At 41.3% G+C, this 20,373-nt stretch overlaps 1 protein-coding gene across 1 annotated transcript in view; it reads right to left on the bottom strand.

Annotated features, from left to right (window-relative positions):
- Positions 1 to 20,373, bottom strand: part of KIAA1328 (KIAA1328 ortholog) — a 256,881-nt gene that overhangs the window by 129,321 nt on the left and 107,187 nt on the right. The window contains 1 exon segment of the mRNA XM_065406501.1: positions 17,483 to 17,610. Coding sequence (XP_065262573.1) covers positions 17,483 to 17,610 — 128 coding nt within the window.

Raw genomic sequence — 20,373 nt, 5'->3', positions numbered from 1 at the left:
TGGGGCTGACATCGGCGTTGCTCCTGGTACTGGCATGGACATAACATCCCGGGCCTCCTGCAAGGCCTCCTGTGTGGAGAGCATCCGAATATCCGGGGAGGCCTGCTCCAAATGAGCCGGGCTACTCCGCTCGACTTGAGTCGGAGGCCTAGCGGCCGGTGGGAATCGAGGACTGCCCAACATGGGTCTAACCTCTGTCCTGGGTTTACTCCAGTGCCACAGCGAAGAAGGCCTCTTCCTAGCCTCCTTGGCGTGCCCAGTGGACGGGGAGCGGTGCCAACTAGTCGATGGCGCCGAAGGGTCACTGCGCACCGACACCGTGGTGCCCGGTGCCGACTCGGAGCGGCACGCCAGAGCCGGGGTCAGCACCAACTCCATCAGAATAGCCCGGAGCCTAACGTCTCTTTCTCTCTTGTTCCGAGGCTTAAATGACTTGCAAATCTTGCAGTGATCGCTGAGATGGATTTCCCCCAAACAGTGTAAACAGTCTGCGTGCGGATCACTCACTGGCATAAATCACCTACAAGTGTCGCACGACTTAAAACCCGGGGCACGAGACATGCCCCGGCCCGGGCGCTCTAGCTAAACAACTAACTAACTACAGGTACCATACACTGAACGAACAAGCAGTTTTGGGGACGAGCTACAGCAAAGCTGGAGCAGAGCAGTTCCAAAGCACCTTCACTGGCGGCAAGGAGGAACTGAGGGTGGGGGGAGCGCGCAGCGCCCCTTATACCGCACCATGGAGGCGTCACTCCAGGAGTCACTAGGCTGCTCCCCTACGGGTACTGCTAGGGGAAAAACTTCTAGCACCAGTGCACGTGGCAAGCACACACACCTATTGTGGAATATACACATGAACAATCACTCGAAGAAGAAAAATGAGTTCCTACTTGGTGCTTTGGATTCTTCGTCTGAAGATAAAAATAAAAATATATGGAGATATACCTATCTCATAGAACTGGAAGGGACCCTGAAAGGTCATTGAGTCGAGTCCAGCCCCCTGCCTTCACTAGCAGGACCAAGTACTGATTTTGCCCCAGATCCCTAAGTGGCCCCCTCAAGGATTGAACTCACAACCCTGGGTTTCATAGGCCAATGCTCAAACCACTGAGCTATCCCTCCCCACATAATACTGTCTGCAAGCTGTTGAAGATACCATCCAACCATCCAGAGAAAAGTATGATAAGGAGGTCTTTGCCATTTGATCAGATAACGCAAACAAAGTATAGATGATAGGAATTCAGGAACAGGCACAGGAGTTTAGCACACCATTTAAACCTCATTGAGAAAGCAGTAATACCTAAGAGTTCTAAAGCATTCCTGTCACAGATGTTCAAAAAAGTTCTAGTTATCATCAGCCGCATGATTGGTTGATTAAAAAAGGGGAAGGACTGATGCCTTAGCTTTCCAATAACACTTGGTAAGATTGAGTCTCTGTTTTCATCATGCTACCATAAAACTTTCCTGAAATTTGCACACTGAGCACAGGGATGACTGATCAAAACATAGCACATATTTTAAACAAGGGATTCTAATGAGGCACTAAATTCACAACAGCATTTGAAAGAGTTCAGAGAGAGAGAGAGAGACTTGTTTGAGTACAGGTTGCTGACACTACTGTCCCAATCTCAGGGGAAATCTGGCTTGATCTAATTAACACCAAAATGGAACCACACAAGGCCAAAAATTGAAAAACAAATCAGAAGAGTTCTGGAAACTTTCTACGACTTATGCAGCATAATTGATCCCAAATGAAAAGGTCATAGGTTTAGCCCAGAACAGACTGAAAGGTCTAAAACATGGTTGATGGAAATGGTATTCCTGAATTCCTTCCTTCTCCTCCAACATTTAAAAGCAAAGATCCAGATTTCTACCCAAAATCTGTGTTAGCTAAGGAGGTCTTGTCAATTTGTTGTATTAAGAAAGTAGAAAATTGTTTTTCACAATTTCACTTCCCTAAGACGAATGAATTCAGAATTTTAAACTATTTTTAAAAGACCTGCACATCTGTCCAGCCAGTTCAGCATCTATCAACCATATTTCAATCTCAGAGTGGGTTGGCTGAAATTTCACAATAGGCTAGGTGCTGAGAAAAGCTGGTAAAATCTGTGGTATATAAGGGCAGATTCAACAGAATGGACAGTCTAACTTGTTGGTAGAGTGGAGACTCATTTATTTTGTTCTTGTGTTTTTATTTTAGATAGTATGAGATCCTTTTATGTCTGAGGAATGTCTGAGGAATAAATATACCTACAAATTGAATCACATAGTATGTATTTTGTTTCATTTCATAAAGTCTCGAGTTTTTCACCTGGGCTTTCTCAATGTTTTTTTCCCGCTCAGTCGGGGAAAAACATAACTACAAGCAGCATTTGGCTTGTTCCTAGAGAACTCCCTTTCAAACACGGACACAGTAGAACCCAGCTTTACTTGCAATAAATATCTGAAACGGACAGCTAGACATAGTATGGTTGTTGGCATAGAAGGATAATGATTAGGGCTGTCAAGAGATTAAAAAAATTAATCGCAATTAATCGCACTGTTAAACAATAATAGAATACCATTTATTTAAATATTTTGGATGTTTTCTACATTTTCAAATATATTGATTTCCATTACAACACAGAATACAAAGTGTACAGTGCTCACTTTATTTTTGATTACAAATATTTGCACTGTAAAAAACAAAAGAAATAGTATATTTCAATTCACCTAATACAAGTTCTGTAGTGCAATCTCTTTATAATGAAAGTTGAACTTACAAATGTAGAATTATGTACAAAAAATAATTGGATTCAAAAATAAAACAATGTAAAACTTTAGAACCTACAAGCCCACTCAGTCCTACTTCAGCCAATCGCTCAGACAAACAAGTTTGGTTACAATTTGCAGGAAATAATGCTGCCCATGTCTTGTTTACAATGTCACCTAAAAGTGAGAACAGGCGTTCGCATGGCACTGATGTAGCCAGCTATGATGTTGCACGCCATAATGCTTTATAGAAATATGCTTATGAGTGTAAATATGACATAACTGGAATATGCTTTATGCTAGATATGCCATAACATATCTTTGCAAAGGTTATGTTCTACCGCATGTATTCATCCTATTCGTATACATGTATCATTTTTATATCTGATGTTATGAGCGTTGGCTCTACGCTTATATTTAAAGTGTTTGCTGTAGCAAGCACCTAAGGCAGATTTGGGCAACATAGCGTGAAGGGGTTATTCAAGAAATTGGGAGTACATGGCTAACAATGGACCTTGATAGACGCCAATCCACATCTGAGCTTTCCTGGGAACGTTCGGGCTAAACTGTGGGCAATGGCGTCAGCCTGTAGAGAACTGAGTCATGCATGGACATGTGACTTGCCCAGGTGATTCCAAAACTCCATCTTGTAGCTGTGATTCTGCATAGGAAAACACAAGGGGTTTCCACCCACAAGAGAGACTATATAAGGCCCCGGGAAACCCCTCCATTTTGTCTTCAGCTGGCTCAGAAGATAGCCCCTCCACCCCAAAGAGATGTCTGAAAGAAACTGGAAGGACAGTAACTACAGGGGTGTGAGTGATTGCTGGACCCAGACTAGGCGGAAGTCTAGTCTGTAAAAGAAGTTTATGGGAACATCTCTGAGGGTGAGATTTACCTGCATTTAGTTTCTTACTGTATTAGGCTTAGACTTGCGTGTTTTATTTTATTTTGCTTGGTAACTTACTTTGTTCTGTCTGTTATTACTTGGAACCACTTAAATCCTACTTTTTATATTTGATAAAATCACTTTTTACTTATTAATTAACCCAGAGCAAGTATTAATTCCTGCGGGAGCAAACAGCTATGCATCTCTCTCTATCAATGTTATAGAGGGCGAACAATTTATGAGTTTACCCTGTATAAGCTTTTTACAGAGTAAAAAGGATTTATTTGGGGTTTGGATCCAATTGGGAACTGGTTATCTGGGTGTTGGAGACAGGAGGACTTCTTAAGCTGTTTTCAGTTAAGCCTGCAGCTTTTGGGGGACGTGGTTCAGACCTGGGTCCGTGTTTGTAGCAGGCTTGCATGTCTGGCACAACCAGGCAAGGTACTGAAGTCCCAAGCTGTCAGGGAAAACAGGCTCAAAGGTAGTCCCAGCACATCAGGTGGCACTTCACAGGGGGGTTTCTGTGACCCAACCCATCAGACCAGCATCGCAAGATATTTACATGCCAGATGCGCTAAAGATTCATATGTTCCTTCATGCTTCAACCACCATTCCAGAAGACATGCGTCCATGCTGATGACGGGTTCTGCTCGATAACAATCCAAAGCAGAGTGGACCGACATGTTCATTTTCATCATCTGAGTCAGATACCACCAGCAGAAGGTTGGTTTTCCTTTTTGGTGGTTCAGGTTCTGTAGTTTCTGCATCAGAGTGTTGCTCTTTTAAGTCACCTGAAAGCATGCACCACACCTCATCCCTCTCAGATTTTGGAAGGCATTTCAGATTCTTAAACCTTGGGTTGAGTGCTGTATCTAGTCTTAGAAATCTCACATTGGTACCTTCTTTGCATTTTGTCAAATCTGCTGTGAAAGAGTTCTTAAAATGAACATGTGCTGGGTCATCACCTGAAACTGCTAAAACATTAAATATATGGCAGAATGTGGGTAAAACAGAACAGGAGACATACAATTTTCCCCCAAGGACTTCAGTTACAAATTTAATTAACGCATTATTTTTTTAACAAGCATTATCAGCATAGAAACATGTCCTCTGGAATGGCGGCTGAAGCATGAAGAGGCATATGAATGTTTAGAATATCTGGCACATAAATATCTTGCAACACCGGCTACAAAAGTGCCATGAGAACGCATGTTCTCACTTTCAGGTGACACTGTAAATAAAAAGCAGTCAGCAGTATTTCCCGTAAATGTAAACAAACTTGTTTGTCTTAACAATTGACTGAACAAGAAGTAGGACTGAGTGGACTTGTAGGCTCTAAAGTGTTACATTGTTTTGTTTTTGAATGCAGTTATGTAACAAAAAAAAAATCTACATTTTGTAAATTACACTTTCACGATAAAGAGATTGCACTACAGTACTTGTATGATGTGAATTGAAAAATACTCTCTTGTTTATGTTTACAGTGCAAATATTTGTAATAAAAATAATAATATAAAGTGAGCACTGTGCACTTTTTATTCTGTGTGATAATAGAAATCAATATATTTGAACATGTAGAAAAACATCCAAAAATATTTAATAAATTTCAATTGGGATTCTATTGTTTAACAGTGAGATTAATCATGATTAATATAATCTTTGCACTTACATAGCACTTTTGCATCCACTGAGCTTAAAGTGCTTTACAAAAGGGCAACATCATCTCCATTTTATAGATGGGAAAACTGAGGCACGGAGAGGTTAAATAACTTGACAGCAAGACACTGAAAGAACCAGAATTAGATCAGAGTTCTCCTGGTTCCATTGAATTTATGCAATCCACTAGACCACTGTGTCTGCATGAATGTTGAAAACCATTAACCATAAATTCAAGTCCTATTAATGATATTCCTTGTGTAAGAAATGTAATAAATATTTAAACATTTGTACTTGGGTGTCTGGGTTTACTCTTTCAAGAGGAACACTAACATGGAACTTCTTCTAGATATAGCCTACGTTTTGTTTTTTTTAAAGCCTCTGAGAATAGGCAATAGGCATACAGAGAATCAGTGGATTTCATCCTTCTGCAGCAGTATCTGCAACGTTTGAGGAGTCTGCAAAAGAATTCAGTAAACTGGCACAGCGTTTTTCTGTTAAGGTTTAGGAAATTTAAATATTTTGTCTCTCAATCAAAGTACTGTAAACTCGAATCTGTTTTACATACATGTCAGTTCCAGTGTGAATGCTGAATTTGGGCTGTACGTTTGTGTTTTCACTCAGTTGGTTTGAAAATATTGAATTTACACAGTTTGCAAATCTGTAAGTATTTATACCTGGCTGGTTTGTTGATCGGGGTCAACATTTTGAAAAAGGTAGATCGACTGCTACCAAGAAGTGTTGCAGTCTAGAGATCCTAAAAAAAAAGAAAGTTACCTACCCGTTAGTAGCTAGAGATCTTTGAGATGTGTTGTCTACATGTGTCCCACTTCTGATAATAGTAATAGTAATAGTAATAGGATGAAGAGTAATAGTAATAGGATGAAATTTAATAGTGAGAAGTGTAAGGTGATGCATTTAGGGATGACTAACAAGAATTTTAGTTATAAGCTGGGGACGCATAGGTTGGAAGTGACGGAGGAGGAGAAGGACCTCGGAGTCCTGGTTGATCACAGGATGACTATGAGTCGGCAATGTGACGTGGCCGTGAAAAAAGCTAATGCGGTCTTGGGATGCATTAGGCGAGGTATTTCTAGTAGGGATAAGGAGGTGCTGCTTCCATTATACAAGGCACTGGTGAGACCTCATTTGGAGTACTGTGTGCAGTTCTGGTCTCTCATGTTTAAAAAGGATGAACTCAAACTGGAACAGGTACAGAGAAGGGCCACTAGGATGATCCGAGGAATGGAAAACCTGTCGTATGAAAGGAGACTCGAGGAGCTCGGTTTGTTTACCCTAACCAAAAGAAGGCTGAGGGGGGATATGATTGCTCTCTTTAAATATATCAGAGGGATAAATACCAGGGAGGGAGAGGAATTATTTCAGCTTAGTACTAATGCGGACACGAGAACAAATGGATATAAACTGGCCGTCGGGAAGTTTAGGCTTGAAATTAGACGACGGTTTCTAACCGTCAGAGGGGTGAAGTTCTGGAACAGCCTTCCGAGAGAAACAGTGGGGGCGAAAGACCTCTCTGGCTTTAAGATTAAGCTTGATAAGTTTATGGAGGGGATGGTTTGATGGGATAATGTAATTTTAGTCAATAGGTCAATAACGTGCCATCGCTGGTAATTAGTATCAATGGTCAATGTGGGTCTGGCTGGAGAATCTTGCCCGCATGCTCGGGGTTCTGCTGATCGCCATATTTGGGGTCGGGAAGGAATTTTCCTCCAGGGTAGATTGGCAGAGGCCCTAGAGGTTTTTCGCCTTCCTCCGCAGCATGGGGCAGGGGTCGCTTGCTGGAGGTTTCTCTGCGACTTGAAGTCTTTAAATCATGATTTGGGGACTTCAACAGCTGAGTCAAGGGAGAGAATTATTCCAGGAGTGGGTGGGTCAGCTTTTGTGGCCTGCATCATGCGGGAGGTCAGACTAGATGATCATAATGGTCCCTTCTGACCTTAAAGTCTATGAGTCTATGAGTCTATGATGTGCATGGGCCCCATATGCCCGAGATTGGAACACTTGAGCCAGCAGCGTCTATTGGCTGCACCTTGTGTCCTTCATGCCCCGGAGCTGGGCAGAGCAACCAACTGACCCTCCATTCCTTCACAACCATCAATGCCATATTAATAGACTCTACAGTAGTGGGGAAAGGAGGGTGACACGTAGACGACACATCTCAAGAGTTAGTCTACATGTAGTCCATTTCTGGTGACTCAAGCACCGTACAAACATCAGAGGAGGGTACTGTGAGTCTAATCAACACGAATTGCAACAAAGTCCTGCAGAAAAGAGCATCCAAGCGAGATGCCTCTAGAATACAGTATTGCCTACTAAAAGCATGTACACTACCCCATGTAGCAGCATTACTTATGACAGTTAGAGAAATATCCCTGAGGCCACAGAAGCTGTCTGTGCCCTGGTATAATGTGATCTAATCTGCCCCGGGAGTTCTAAATTAGCTCTCTCATACACTAACTTAATGCAACTGACACCCACTTGAAAATTCTCTGGGTTGAAATTGCTTGACCCCTAGATCTTTCAGCAATAGAAATAAATAACCTATGTGATAACCTAAATAGTTTTGTTCTATTTTTATAATAAATTAGAACCCTGAGGACATCTAATGTGGGTAATGCTGCTTCAGCCTTAGACAAATGAGGCTCTGGGAAGAATTGAGGGTCGGTTGGTTGCTCCGCCCAGCTTAAAACTGTTGGTACAGAGGCTCAAGGCCACAAAGGGTGCACATGCAGCCAACAGACATTGCTGGCTAAAGTGTTCTGATTTCTGGCATACGCACACCAGAAGTGGAACAGATGTAGGCAAACACTTGAAGAGTAGTTGTTGTTTTTTTACTGGCATACTGGTAGTCCCAAGAGACCCCCACTGAGATCAGGGTCCCATTCCATAGATACTAAGGCTAGAAGGGACCATGGTGATCATCTAGTCTGACCTCCTGTAGAATACAGGCTGTAGAACTTCTCCAAAATAAGTCCTAGAACAGATCTTTTAGAAAAACATCCAAACTTGATTTTACAATGGTCAGTGATGGAGAATCCACCATGACCCATGGTAAGTTGTTACAATGGTTAATTACTCTCATTGTTGTAAATGTATGCCCTATTTCCAGTCTGGTTTTTTTCTAGCTTCAATGTCCATTTTGCTAGTCATTGCGCAAATACATAGTAAAAGTTCGCCTCTGCCCCCCAAAAAACTTACAGTCTCAATAGAAAAGACAGACAAGGGATGGGAGAAAGGATATTTTAATCCTATTTTACAGATGGGGAAGTGAAGCACAGGGTCAGTAAGGGACTTGCCCAGGGTCACACAAGAAAGACTGTGGCAAATCCAAATTGAGCCCAATGCCTTAACTGAGCTAGTAGGGATGAGTTTGAAGAGCTTAGCGTTTCCTGTCACACCTTCTTCTGATCGATCTTTGCATTTTAGTTTGTTTGTGTATTTGGTTGTCGTGGTAATAGAATCTTGTTGTTGCTATTGCAACTGAGTTAGATTATTAGGGGATAGCTCAGCCAGTTTGGGCTAGGTTTTGTTTAGTTCAGTGGGTGGCAATAAATGGCTGGTTGTAAGGTTTACAGTTCTCTGTGTCTCCAGTGATTTCTTCCTAAAACTGCTACCCCCAAGGATATTACAGTTTGGTCCTCCTGGATTTGTGTCACCCTCTGGCCCTTCTGTGGCTCTGCTCAAGAAGTAGGCTGCAACCTTCTCCATACCCTTCATTGATTCAGAGGATGTCACGTTCACCTTTATCTGCTTCCTTTCAGCCTACAGTTCCGTTCCCTTTGAGAAAACTAGTCAGTAATTTCCCCAGCTATAACAGTCAAAGCTCAATTCACTTTAAATAAAGCAGTATTTATTGGCAATGTGTGGAACGGAGAAGAAAAAGTCATAAAAAAGGATTGTTAGATAATATACATCTCATATATAGATGCTACTAAAAGCACCTTCAGGCTAGCCCTAAATTTAAGTTAAAGAAAAATCCAAGTTACCTAAATGCCACCAAACTCATCACTACTCCTAATATTGACTTAAGTTAAGCCCTTGTCTCTTCCTGGCTACTTCCCTTCCCAAATTATCTGATACCTTTGGGTCCACTTCAGATTATAGTAGTTCTTAATTTATTGTCCCGATCCATGTTTATCTTTCAGATGGGCTCATCCATTGTTCCAGTACAGCTGGGTAAACAACAAAATAAATTCTATCATGCAGGTTTGCCTCCCAGCATTCAAAACCCTTTGCATATTTTTTTTTCTTTAATCAAGCTAAACAATGCTTTTAAAGGTGACCTGTGAAAAGGGGGGAAAAAGAGCTTGGTTTGTGCAGACTGACCCCCCTCCACCCACCCACAGCTTTTTCAAGGAAATAACCCAGATGACAGAACTTTGAAAGGTTACCTTTGTTAAGGCAGAGGATGACAGATGTGGACAAGAGCTTTAGCCATAGAGATGAAAAGAAAGCAGGATCTTTGGTCTTTTCTGGGAAGGTTTCAGAGTGGTAGCCATGTTAAGTCTGTATCAGCAAAAACAACGAGGAGTCCTTGTGGCACCTTAGGGCTGGTCTACACTGGGGGGGGGGGGGGCGGATCGATCTAAGATACACAACTTCAGAAGTCGAAGTATCTTAGATCGATTTACTTCAGGTCCTCGCGGCGCGGATCAACGGCCGTGGCTCCCCCGTCGACTCCGCTACCGCCTCTCGCTCAGGTGGAGTTCCGGAGTTGACGGGAAGCTCGTTCAGGGATTACTACCCGCCGATCCGGCGGGTAGTGAAGACATACCCTTAGAGACTAACACATTTATTTGGGCATAAGCTTTCATGGGCTTTGTGAAGTGAAGTGGGTTTTAGCCCAAATAAATGTGTTAGTCTTTAAGGTGCCCCAAGGACTCCTCATTGTTTTTTTCTGGGAAGGGAGTTCTTCAGTTTTTATTTTAAAACTACAAGGAATATCGTATCAGTAACATTTAAGATGAACCAGTGATTTATTTATTTTTTAAATAAAATCTAGTCTCCAAAAAGGAATGCTAATCTTGTTAGATCATATACTTTCCATGCCAGAGACTATGTCTTCATATGTGTTTGTACAGCACTTTGTTAAATAGCACCTTGCTCTTAACGGGGAACTCTGGGTGCTAAACAACAGATAAACTAATACAGAACACACAAGAACAAGGAGGAGTAGATGCCCCTTTGGAATTTGTTGGGATTTGGAATTCACTCTCTGTTAGGTTTTCCTTGCTGCTGCTTAGCTAGGGCAGAACCCAAGCTGAAAACAGAGAATCTGGTGAACAAGGATCTTCTTGAGCCAAGGGAATCAACAGATGTCTTGATAATCTTATACAAAGAAGAAATAAAAGCAGCCAGCTGTACTTGCAAATAAAAAGATTAATATGAAACAGGCAGAGCCATGGCTAAAGATATTATCCTCCCTTCAACAGAAGATCAAGAATTCCATTCCAGTAAAAGTTCAGCCTTCAGTCCAGCTCTTGAGAGTCAAGTCCTACTCAAAGCTGTGGAACATTTCCACAATTTCATCAGCCACATACTTGCCAACGTAAATTGGATTCTTTCCACTGTTTGAGATGGCAGTGAAGCAGGGTATAATTAGGTCAGACCTGATTACCTAGAACAACGGCAATTTTCTTTACATCTCCGTGTAAAGCTTCTTGAAATGGCAAAGGATGAACAGTGGGGAGCAGCAGAAAGATGTCCAAAATAGTTTTTGATAGAGATTTAACTATGTTTTAATATGGATGGCATTTTCTATTAATATCAGGGCAGAAACCTATTGTTCAGTAGACCTCTTCACTTCCTTTACACAAAAGCTATCTCTTTGCATCTGTCTGACTCTTCTTTACTGAGCACTTTAATAGTCACTTTACAATTAATGCTTCTTTTTATGGGGTGGTGGAAAGTAAACCAATTTTAATTCAGCTTCTAGGTATTGAATTTATTATAAAAAAGTTATGTACTTAAAACTCCTCTAATGAAACCAGAGGCATCATGAGATATTAACCTAGAGTTAATGCTAAGAAGGCCAGTTTGAATAATTCAATTCATGTCACCTTAAGTATCTTTTCAAATGGAATTAACTTTATCTCACAAAAAAAGATGCTTCATGTTCCAGTTACTGATTATTGACTCCACAAAAGTTCTGTCTTAAATCATTTCACCACCATTTTCCCAACAATTTCAGTCTACCACTACCAGGATATTATATTTTGAGGGTTGGCTTCTGTTTAAAGGACCCTACTACTAAGCCGAGATTATGAACAACAGCAATTCCGAGGTCACGAAAGGATGACAAGATGCAGGCAAACTAAACGTAACCCAAAGTAGTAGCATTAGTTCAACGTGGATAAGAATCAGAGCTGCATTTCAGTACCAGATGCAATAGTATTGTAACTTCTGCAGTCATTTGGTTGCTACACAACTATCCATTTCTTTTCTTGACAGTGTGAGAAAATTTGGTAACACTTCAGCGTGCCTCATTCTCTTTTGCTACTCCACATTCCTAATACTCCCATATGCATCCGAAGAAGTGGGTTGTAGCCCACGAAAGCTTATGCTCTAATAAATTTGTTAGTCTCTAAGGTGCCACAAGTACTCCTGTTATTTTTGAGGATACAGACTAACACGGCTGCTACTCTGAAACATTCCTAATACTGAAATCTGCTTTTGGATACTGAAAGGTGACCTGGCAATGACAGTCCAAGTCTGCAGAGAATGGGCAGCCTTATCAGTATTAATCCACATAAAAATAAGGAAGGAAGAACAGAAAGGTAAACAGCAGAAGATGCCATGATGATGGGTGTGGCATGAGATCACAAGTCAAATAAAAAAAAAAGTTAGATTAAAAATGGGAGGAAGAGAAGAACAGAGACAAGAGAGTTCTAACTAGACCACATTAGAGGCATTCTTTACAAAGTGTAATTGGGTGTCCTCCCATGTGGTTCTGCAGGGCAGAGAAGAGAAAAGGTTACCTGTATGTAACTGTTCTTTGAGTGTCACCTCTGATTATTCACACTTGTGGGATTGGTACCTTGGCAGCTCAAACTACAGGTGCCAATTCCACAAGTGAGTACAGACAGCAGTTACAAAAAGAAGGAAATGTTATCTACCTCTGTGTAACAAACCAGGAGGGTTATAGTTGGGTAGCAAGCCAATAACTGAAGCTCTTACAGTCTTGTTTGATGTATCCAGGCTTTCCCGAGCTCAATCAAAATAAACAAAACAGAAAAAAGTTCCCCATGGTTGGCGATTTAAAGAGAACTCAGGAAAGATTAAAATTTAAAAATGGTCTGGACAAACTGGAGAAATGGTCTGAAGTAAATAGGAGGAAATTCAACAAGGACAAATGCAAAGTACTCCATTCAGGAAGGAACACTCAGTTGCACACATACAAAATGGGAAATGACTGCCTAGGAAGGAGTTTGGATCACAAGCTAAATATGAGTCAACAGTGTAACACTGTTGCAAAAAAAGCAAACATCATTCTGGGATGTATTAGCAGGAGTGTTGTAAGCAAGACACAAGAGGTAATTCTTCTGCTCTACTCCAGGCTGATTAGGCCTCAACTGGAGTACTGTGTTTAGTTCTGGGTGCCACATTTTGGGGAAAATGTGAACAAATTGGAGAGAGTCCAGAGAAGAACAAAAAAAGTGATTAAACATCTAGAAAACATGACCTATGAGGGAAGATAGAAAAAATTGGGTTTGTTTAGTCTAGAGAAGAGAAGACAGAGGGGGACATAATTACATAAAAGGTTGTTACAAGGAAGATGGAGAAAAATTGTTCTTGTTAACCTCTGAGAAGCAATGGGCTTAAATTGCAGCAAGGATGATTTAGGTTGGACATTAGGAAAAACTTCGTAACTCTCAGGGTGGTTAAGCACTGGAATAAATTGCCCAGGGAGGTTATAGAATCTCCGTCATTGGCGATTTTTAAAAGCAGATTAGACAAACACCTGTCAGGAATGGTTAATACTTAGTCCTGCTTGGAGTGCATGAGATTGGATTAGAAGAGCTCTCCAGGTTCCTTCCAGTCCTACAATTCTATGATTCTATAAGGCTTTCTTCAGCCTAAACAATATAAAAACAAAGGACAGGGAAAGACCCTCCTGGATTAATTCTAGTCCACAAGTAACTCCATTATATAATCCTGTTCATAAATTTATCAAGCTCCATCTTAAACTGATTCAGTTCTTTGCCCCCACTACTCCTATTGGAAGGCTGTTCCAGAACCCCCTCCCCCAACACAAATGTCACCGAGAAGACTGGCTTTCTGTGGCCTAGAGTTTAAGAGCAGTAAAAAGTAATTTTAAATCAGACCAAAGGAGGGCTCTTTACCTGTCATTTCCTTCTTCCTCCATGTGGCAACTGGCTCTGATTATCAATTCCAACTTCACTCTATAGGACACAGCTGGGGAATTACTGCATTCACTACAGAGAACTTTGCCCTGCTACCCTGACACTTAGAATATGCAGCTCTAGTCAGAAAAAGCACATTGACTCTCTTTGCCAACCCCTGAACACGGATTAACATGCTGGGTCACCCCCTGTTTCTGGTGTTCTCTCAATATAACTTGCTCCTCTGTGAGGATTAGGGTAGGTAAATCACAATGCTGAATTGTCTACCAGGTTCTGGGCAACTGTAAGGAAAGTGCTCATGACCAATCAGATGACCTTCAACTAGTTAAATTACGTAGAGATGCTATTCAATGCCTTCGTAGTCCACATAGCTAAATGGTCTCCCAAACTTTAACACTTAGGCTATGTCTACACTGCAGTTAACCCAGGCTCTTACCTGGGTTTTAGCCTTAACCCCCCTTCTGACTACATAAAAAACCTCTAGCCCAGGTTTAAAGGTGCTTTAAATATACAGGCTAGTTTACCTGGCTGGTGGTGTAGGTTAGGAAACAAGGCTTAAACTTGGCCTGGAACCCACACACTTTGCAATAAGGACACAGGCTAAATCACTCGAGTCCTCCAGTCTTCTTTCTTTAATCTCCTGGACCCTCAGGTGCATCCATCAGTTTCTGCCATTTATTTCAATCGTGTGCTGATCTGTTCAGGCTGCTGAGTGTCACGCTGATGGGTTTGGCTTCTCTATTCTTCTGCGTAATGTTTCTCTAGGTCACCCTCTTTTTCTCTTTCCAGGCGTGTCCATATTATCACTTGCTCTGGAAGACGTGTTGGCGGCATCCATAAAGCGTGTCTCAGCCCAAAGACCCATTATATATGCCCCCCGTGATAAATGAGGGGGGGGGGGGGCGTGGCTCCCTTTTGTGGACACCCAGCCAGCCAGTTAGCTACAGAATCCCTCTTGGTAGCTGTTCTCTACTTGCTTTACCTGTAAAGGGTTAAAAAGTCTGACTGCATGCGTAGGTAAAGGGAAGTGAATGGGCACTTGACCAAAAGAGCCAATGGGAGGGCTAGAACTTTTTAAAATTGGGAAAAACTTCCATTTGTCTGTTGTTGTTCTCCGGGGAAGAGGGGAACAGGGCAGCAGTTATGCTATGAGAAGCTGAAGGCCAGGTATGAAAATCATCAGAATCATACCTAGAAATTGCTTATTTGGAAACCCAGATATGTAAGTAGATCAGAAAATGTGTAGGAAGATGCAATTAGGTTTATTTTGTTTATTTCTTATGGCTTTTGGACTCTGTGCTAACCCCAAATGCTTTTGTTTTGCTTGTAACCTTTAAGCTGGACCTCAAGAAGGTTATTCTTGATATTTAATTTGTATAAGTGGGTTTTTAAAATCTAGCAAAAGTCTATGTTCCAGATGTATTTTCTTTCTTTTTGTTTTTAATAAAATTTACTTTTTTTAAGAACAGGATTGAATTGTTGGTGTCCTAGGAGGTTTGTGCAATGTTGTTTAATTAGCTAGTGGCAATGGCTGATTTCCTTTGTTTTCTTTCTCAGCTCTTCCCCGGAGGGGGGGTGAAAGGGCTTGAGGGTACCCCACAGGAAGGAATTCCCAAGTGCTCTCTCCTGAGTTCTCAAAAGGGGAGAGGGTTTGCACTTGGGTGCTGGCAGCATCTACCCATCCAAGGTCAGAGAGAAGCTGTGACCTTGGGAGTTTAATACCAGCCTGGAGTGGCCAGTATTAATTTTTAGAATCCTTGCGGGCCCCCAACTTCTGCACTCAAAGTGCCAGAGTGGGGAATCAGCCTTGACACCCCCCACATACAGGTGAGTGCAGAAATAATGAGGGCACCGTAATGTGGGTATGGCTTTGCAGTGGGGATGGTCACACCCAGGCCAGGCTACCCCAGGTGCTCAGACCTAGGTACCAACCACCTGTGTTAACTGTGTAGAGTAGACATAGTTGCAGAGAGAAAAGGAGAGAGAAGCATGGCTAGACTGCAACCAGTAGGAGTTCACAGAAGAGGAGCTCAATACCTTGAGGTTCACAGAAGTTTGACCGAGAAGTGTCAGCAGAGCTAAAATTAGAAAGCAGCCAGCAATGAAGAGGCCTCATCTTAAATAGGTAAAAGAGTTGCTGCCATTAAAATGGGATGAAAGGAGGGCAAATGGGACAAGCAAGTTGGAAGGTCTCAATGCACCACATTTCAGACACTGGAGTTGGAGTCAGTCCCAGTCATGACTCCATGATGGTCCTTGGCACCAAACTATTCGTCAAAATGAGCACTAGATGCTGCACTGATATGTGCTGATGCACCAATTCTTGAGGTGATGCTTTTTTACTTATGTCTGTCTTTACATTTTGGCATAGAAGCTATGGTGGATGACCTGATACCAGGTATTACCCAGGACCAAGAGCTAAAGGTATCTGTCTGTCTCTCAACTGGTTCAAGGTAAAAAAATCTCAAACATAACTCGCCTCACCCCAAACACAGCTGGCACTGCCAGGCTGGTCTGTGTTGAACTACTGAGAGAGCTTCAACTTGGCTTTTTCAAATTCCCCAGTGAAGTGCAGGTATGAGAGAGAATAGCAGGACCAGAAGTTCTCAGGCAAGATTTGCTAATCTTAAGAACGCCACACCAGACAAAGATACACAAGATTTTAAATGTGGCAGAACACAAAAATTTCTATCAATATTTATAAAACCCAAACCTCACCAGCAGGACATTGTATACAACAGGAAACTGAAGGGGAAAGTCAGTTCCTCTTTCTAAATACAAAGTTAAGTGCTCTTACACACTTATTAAAAAGAAAAGCCAAACACCACTCACCAAGATAGACTTTATCAATAGCTAGCTGAGTCTGTGTAGTTTTGTTAGAATGTAAGCTCCACGAAGCACAGTGTGCCATCTTCTGGGTTTTCTACAGTGCTGAGATCATTGCCAGCACATATGATAATAGAAGCCCCTAGCAGATGCTTCAAGGCTCAAGACCTAAAAGCTATACCACTAGGCTCATGTGAGACACCAAGAGTGGAGATCTGCAGAGGCAATTTTTTTTGAAGAAGAAGAGTAGATAAGAATAACATTGGTCAGAGCCATTATCTTCATCCTGGCAAAAGGATCAGCTATCAGCAGGTACATAAATCAAATAACTAGCTATCAGCAAATCTCTAATAGCAAGGTCTTTAGCTACTTTCCGGTTTCAGCATACGGGAACCTTAGACCACTTAACCACTTAGGTAGGACATACAGCATCTCAACCAATATTTTCTATTTTAACTTTATGTGCAATTAGTAGTTGTTTTATGAAGGTTCAAAAAGAGATGGACTCCCTGATAGACAGGAAAAGTTCTTATCAGCCAAGCTCACCTGCTTCCATCTCTTTTTCACTCACTGAAAATTATGCTGGAAATTTAAAAGGCTATTTCTAAAACGATAGCAAATTCTCTATGAAGCACACGTTGTCCAAAAGGGCTCAAGGAAGGCAACAGCACCCCTTACCTTTTCCCTTAGACTGCAAAGAAAGGGATTCCTCACAGCTCCCACCGCAGTACAGTTGAATCAATGAACTTGACCTGATTTACTGATCCAAGGGTTGCTTTAAGTAATAATTTCTTACCTCCAGTCCATGTATTAGGGAAAAGGGCCATGGAAATGCCAATCACAGAATAGTGCAAGAACATTTATATACCATAAGACAACACATTACAGTTACAGCTCTGACAGCAAGTGAAAGGGTGTTTCAGTGGGATCGGCAATATAGTAATTAAAGAAATGGTGAGGGGAGAGAGCTTACCTGCTGCTCCTTCAGCTTGGCAGCACCAAGCTCTGAGAGAGAGACAGTCAGCTTTTCTTGCTGTTCAGATAGATACTTCTGATATAGGCTCAGGAGTTCCTGGCATTCTCTGTATTGCTGCTGCAGAGGTAAGACAGCAAGTTAAGGGGAAAAAAATATTCCGTATTGAAAAGTTAAAATCTAACAAATACCAAATTTATTCTGTGTAAATCTGTTTTGGTCCTGTGGTAACTGAAGCCATAAAATGCACAGTTCAGAGAAAGACACACCATGTGTGCATGGAGTGTGTGTGGGGGCGGGAGGGTGGAGATGGATGGTTACTATGGATGTGCCTGAAGGGAAATGAAAAGACCAAGAACAAGTGCAATCTTATCCCCCACCCATAAGACAGAGACGAACCTTCACCAAATTTACAAACACCTGAAGGGGAGGAGTACAGGAGGTAGGTTATGACATTTCAGTTAGCGCAGTTACAGCCCTCTTTGCATATGTGGTCCTATTTGTATTCAGCTAAGGAAGATAGTGCCAATGCTTTAATTATTAATAGCCAACTCGGTAAATATTCCACTTTTTAAGTACAGCTATGGATTTGATGCCCACATACTCAATTTGAACTACTGGTGGATCATAAACACAGCCACAGTTGCAGGACTACAGGCCTTTCAGAGACCAGCAATGATTTTTGGATTGTTATCTGTAGAAGCAGCAAACTGTGGTATTTGCAAGGATATTAGCAATAGTGTCCGGCCTTGCTTGCAGCACTGAAATTCCAAAAGGAGATAAATCTGCTCTTCACCTGTCATTGTGTAATTCCCTCCCTTGCTCATTTAGCATGGTAAACCATTTATGCTTCCCCCTCATTCCACCCCTCCCCGATTTCAATTATGCATGCGGATGGGATAAGGGCTCAATGTCCAAAGAGATTACTCTGAATAAATACTTTAATAACAAGTCATCACAATTAAGGTAGGGAACAAAAACTTCTTCAAATATATAAAATGGTGTTGAGTTACAGATTTCCTTAACATTTTTATGATCTAATCATCACTTCTGGGCAAATTCGTGTTGCAATCATTTTTGCCAATCATGGCTGCATAAATAACTCACCGCTTTGTTATTCCCCGTTACGATCCTTTTAAAAAAAATTTTTTTTAAAAGAGCTAAAAATGGGATGAGCAAAGCTTTTTGGGGAGGGAGCAGAAGGGAGGTGATTAAGATCTAATGCTAAAGTAATAAGGAGAGCTTCTAAAACACCTTTGCTCAGCATCTTGAGATAAAGGAGGGTACAAACAATGGTCTAAACAAGCTAATTGCTTTTACTAGTCAATCCATCTGAAGCCTGAGCAGTTTTACATTTCTGTGCATTTTGTCAGACAGCACCAAAAGGCTGAAGTGATTTGTGGGGGTCTCAGGAGTCTCTGCCAGCTATGATGTATATAAAAGGAATTTTTTATTCCGGCTGTAACCGTAGGCAGTAATGTTTATAGTAGGTGAACATATTAGCCTGGACGCAGGGCATGAATTTTACTGTAGAAAAAGCCAGTACATTTATACGGCCTAAGAGTTAAATGTCAGTATTTGAAGACAAATTATAGGCAAATTCATTTAAACCCATGTTATGTGGCAGAATATAAAAACAGACAGTCCTATCTTTATCAAATTTTTATGTCTCTCTTAATTCACTCTGCTTCCAACAGCCCCTCCCTCATACAACAGGACTTTACCCCACTATCTGCCTATTGCTGTTCCCTATCGATGTGGGTGAGTGGAATGTATACCCTAATGGGCTTTTGGGGTACACACATAGTGGGGGCATATCTATTCTTGTTCTTGCCAGTGCATTACACATAGTTCTGTATTTCAGACATGAAAATTATACAGTATGAGAGTCACACCCAAAGAAACTAATACAGTGGGAATGCATTACACCAGAGGGTCCCAAACTCTGCTCCATGGGCCACAGGCAACCTTGAAGCACTTGCTGTGCACGTGATGATGTCTCTTCTTGCTTCTAGCTGCTCAATTTAATTAAAAGAGTGCTGAAAACATGACTTGCTTCCCTAACATTACTTCTACACGTCAGCAATGGCTGGCATTGTCGAAAGGATATTGTGCGTTCACAAATGGGAGGGGTGATGCATGTGCATGAATGGGAGGAGAAAAGTCCATGAGACTTTTTCCCTTTTTAAATATGGTTCACATTGTGACAGTGGCTAGGAATCCTTGCATTAGAAGATAAAACCTTGTTCATTCACACAATACTAGAGACATTCATTGTGAAGTAACGAGTAAGCAATCAAACAGAAAAGGTATAATATATCAGTGTTCTCTGTTCATTCATTTAGACAAATGTAGCTTAGTTTTAGCTATGATGATACTTCTTACTAAGCTAGTTCATTTACTGCAGTATAATTTTCTAAGATGCAAGCCTTACTATGAGATATTACTCTTCCACTCTATTAAATCTTTACTAAACATGGGGAAAGAGCACCTTACTTTGTAGGAATTAACAAGATTCTATGCCATACACAAATGCAAATAGGACCTACACCATTTAATTGGGAATGATACAATGATGATGAGGAGGAGGCGGCTGTGAGTACCTATATAGACACACAGGCTGATCAAATACTTTCACAATCTGCTTTGAAGAAACTCACAAATTTCATGGGGGGTGGGGGGAAATAAATCTATAGGACTACAAATCCTAGGATTGAAACATAGCTAAATGCTCAAATAAGATCACATCTCTTTAAGAGTTCAAGAGTCCAAATACTGGATTAACAAGATATTAATTATCTGATTAGAGCTGTTTAGGATTTCACTGAACTGTATTCTCATTTGTTGCACAAAAAATTAACACTTGAATTACTGTAATTTGTTACGCACAA

The sequence above is a fragment of the Emys orbicularis genome, chromosome 6 (genome assembly GCF_028017835.1).
Source record: "Emys orbicularis isolate rEmyOrb1 chromosome 6, rEmyOrb1.hap1, whole genome shotgun sequence".
Lineage (NCBI taxonomy): Eukaryota > Metazoa > Chordata > Testudines > Emydidae > Emys > Emys orbicularis.
This window is presented reverse-complemented; position numbering and strand designations above follow the sequence as displayed.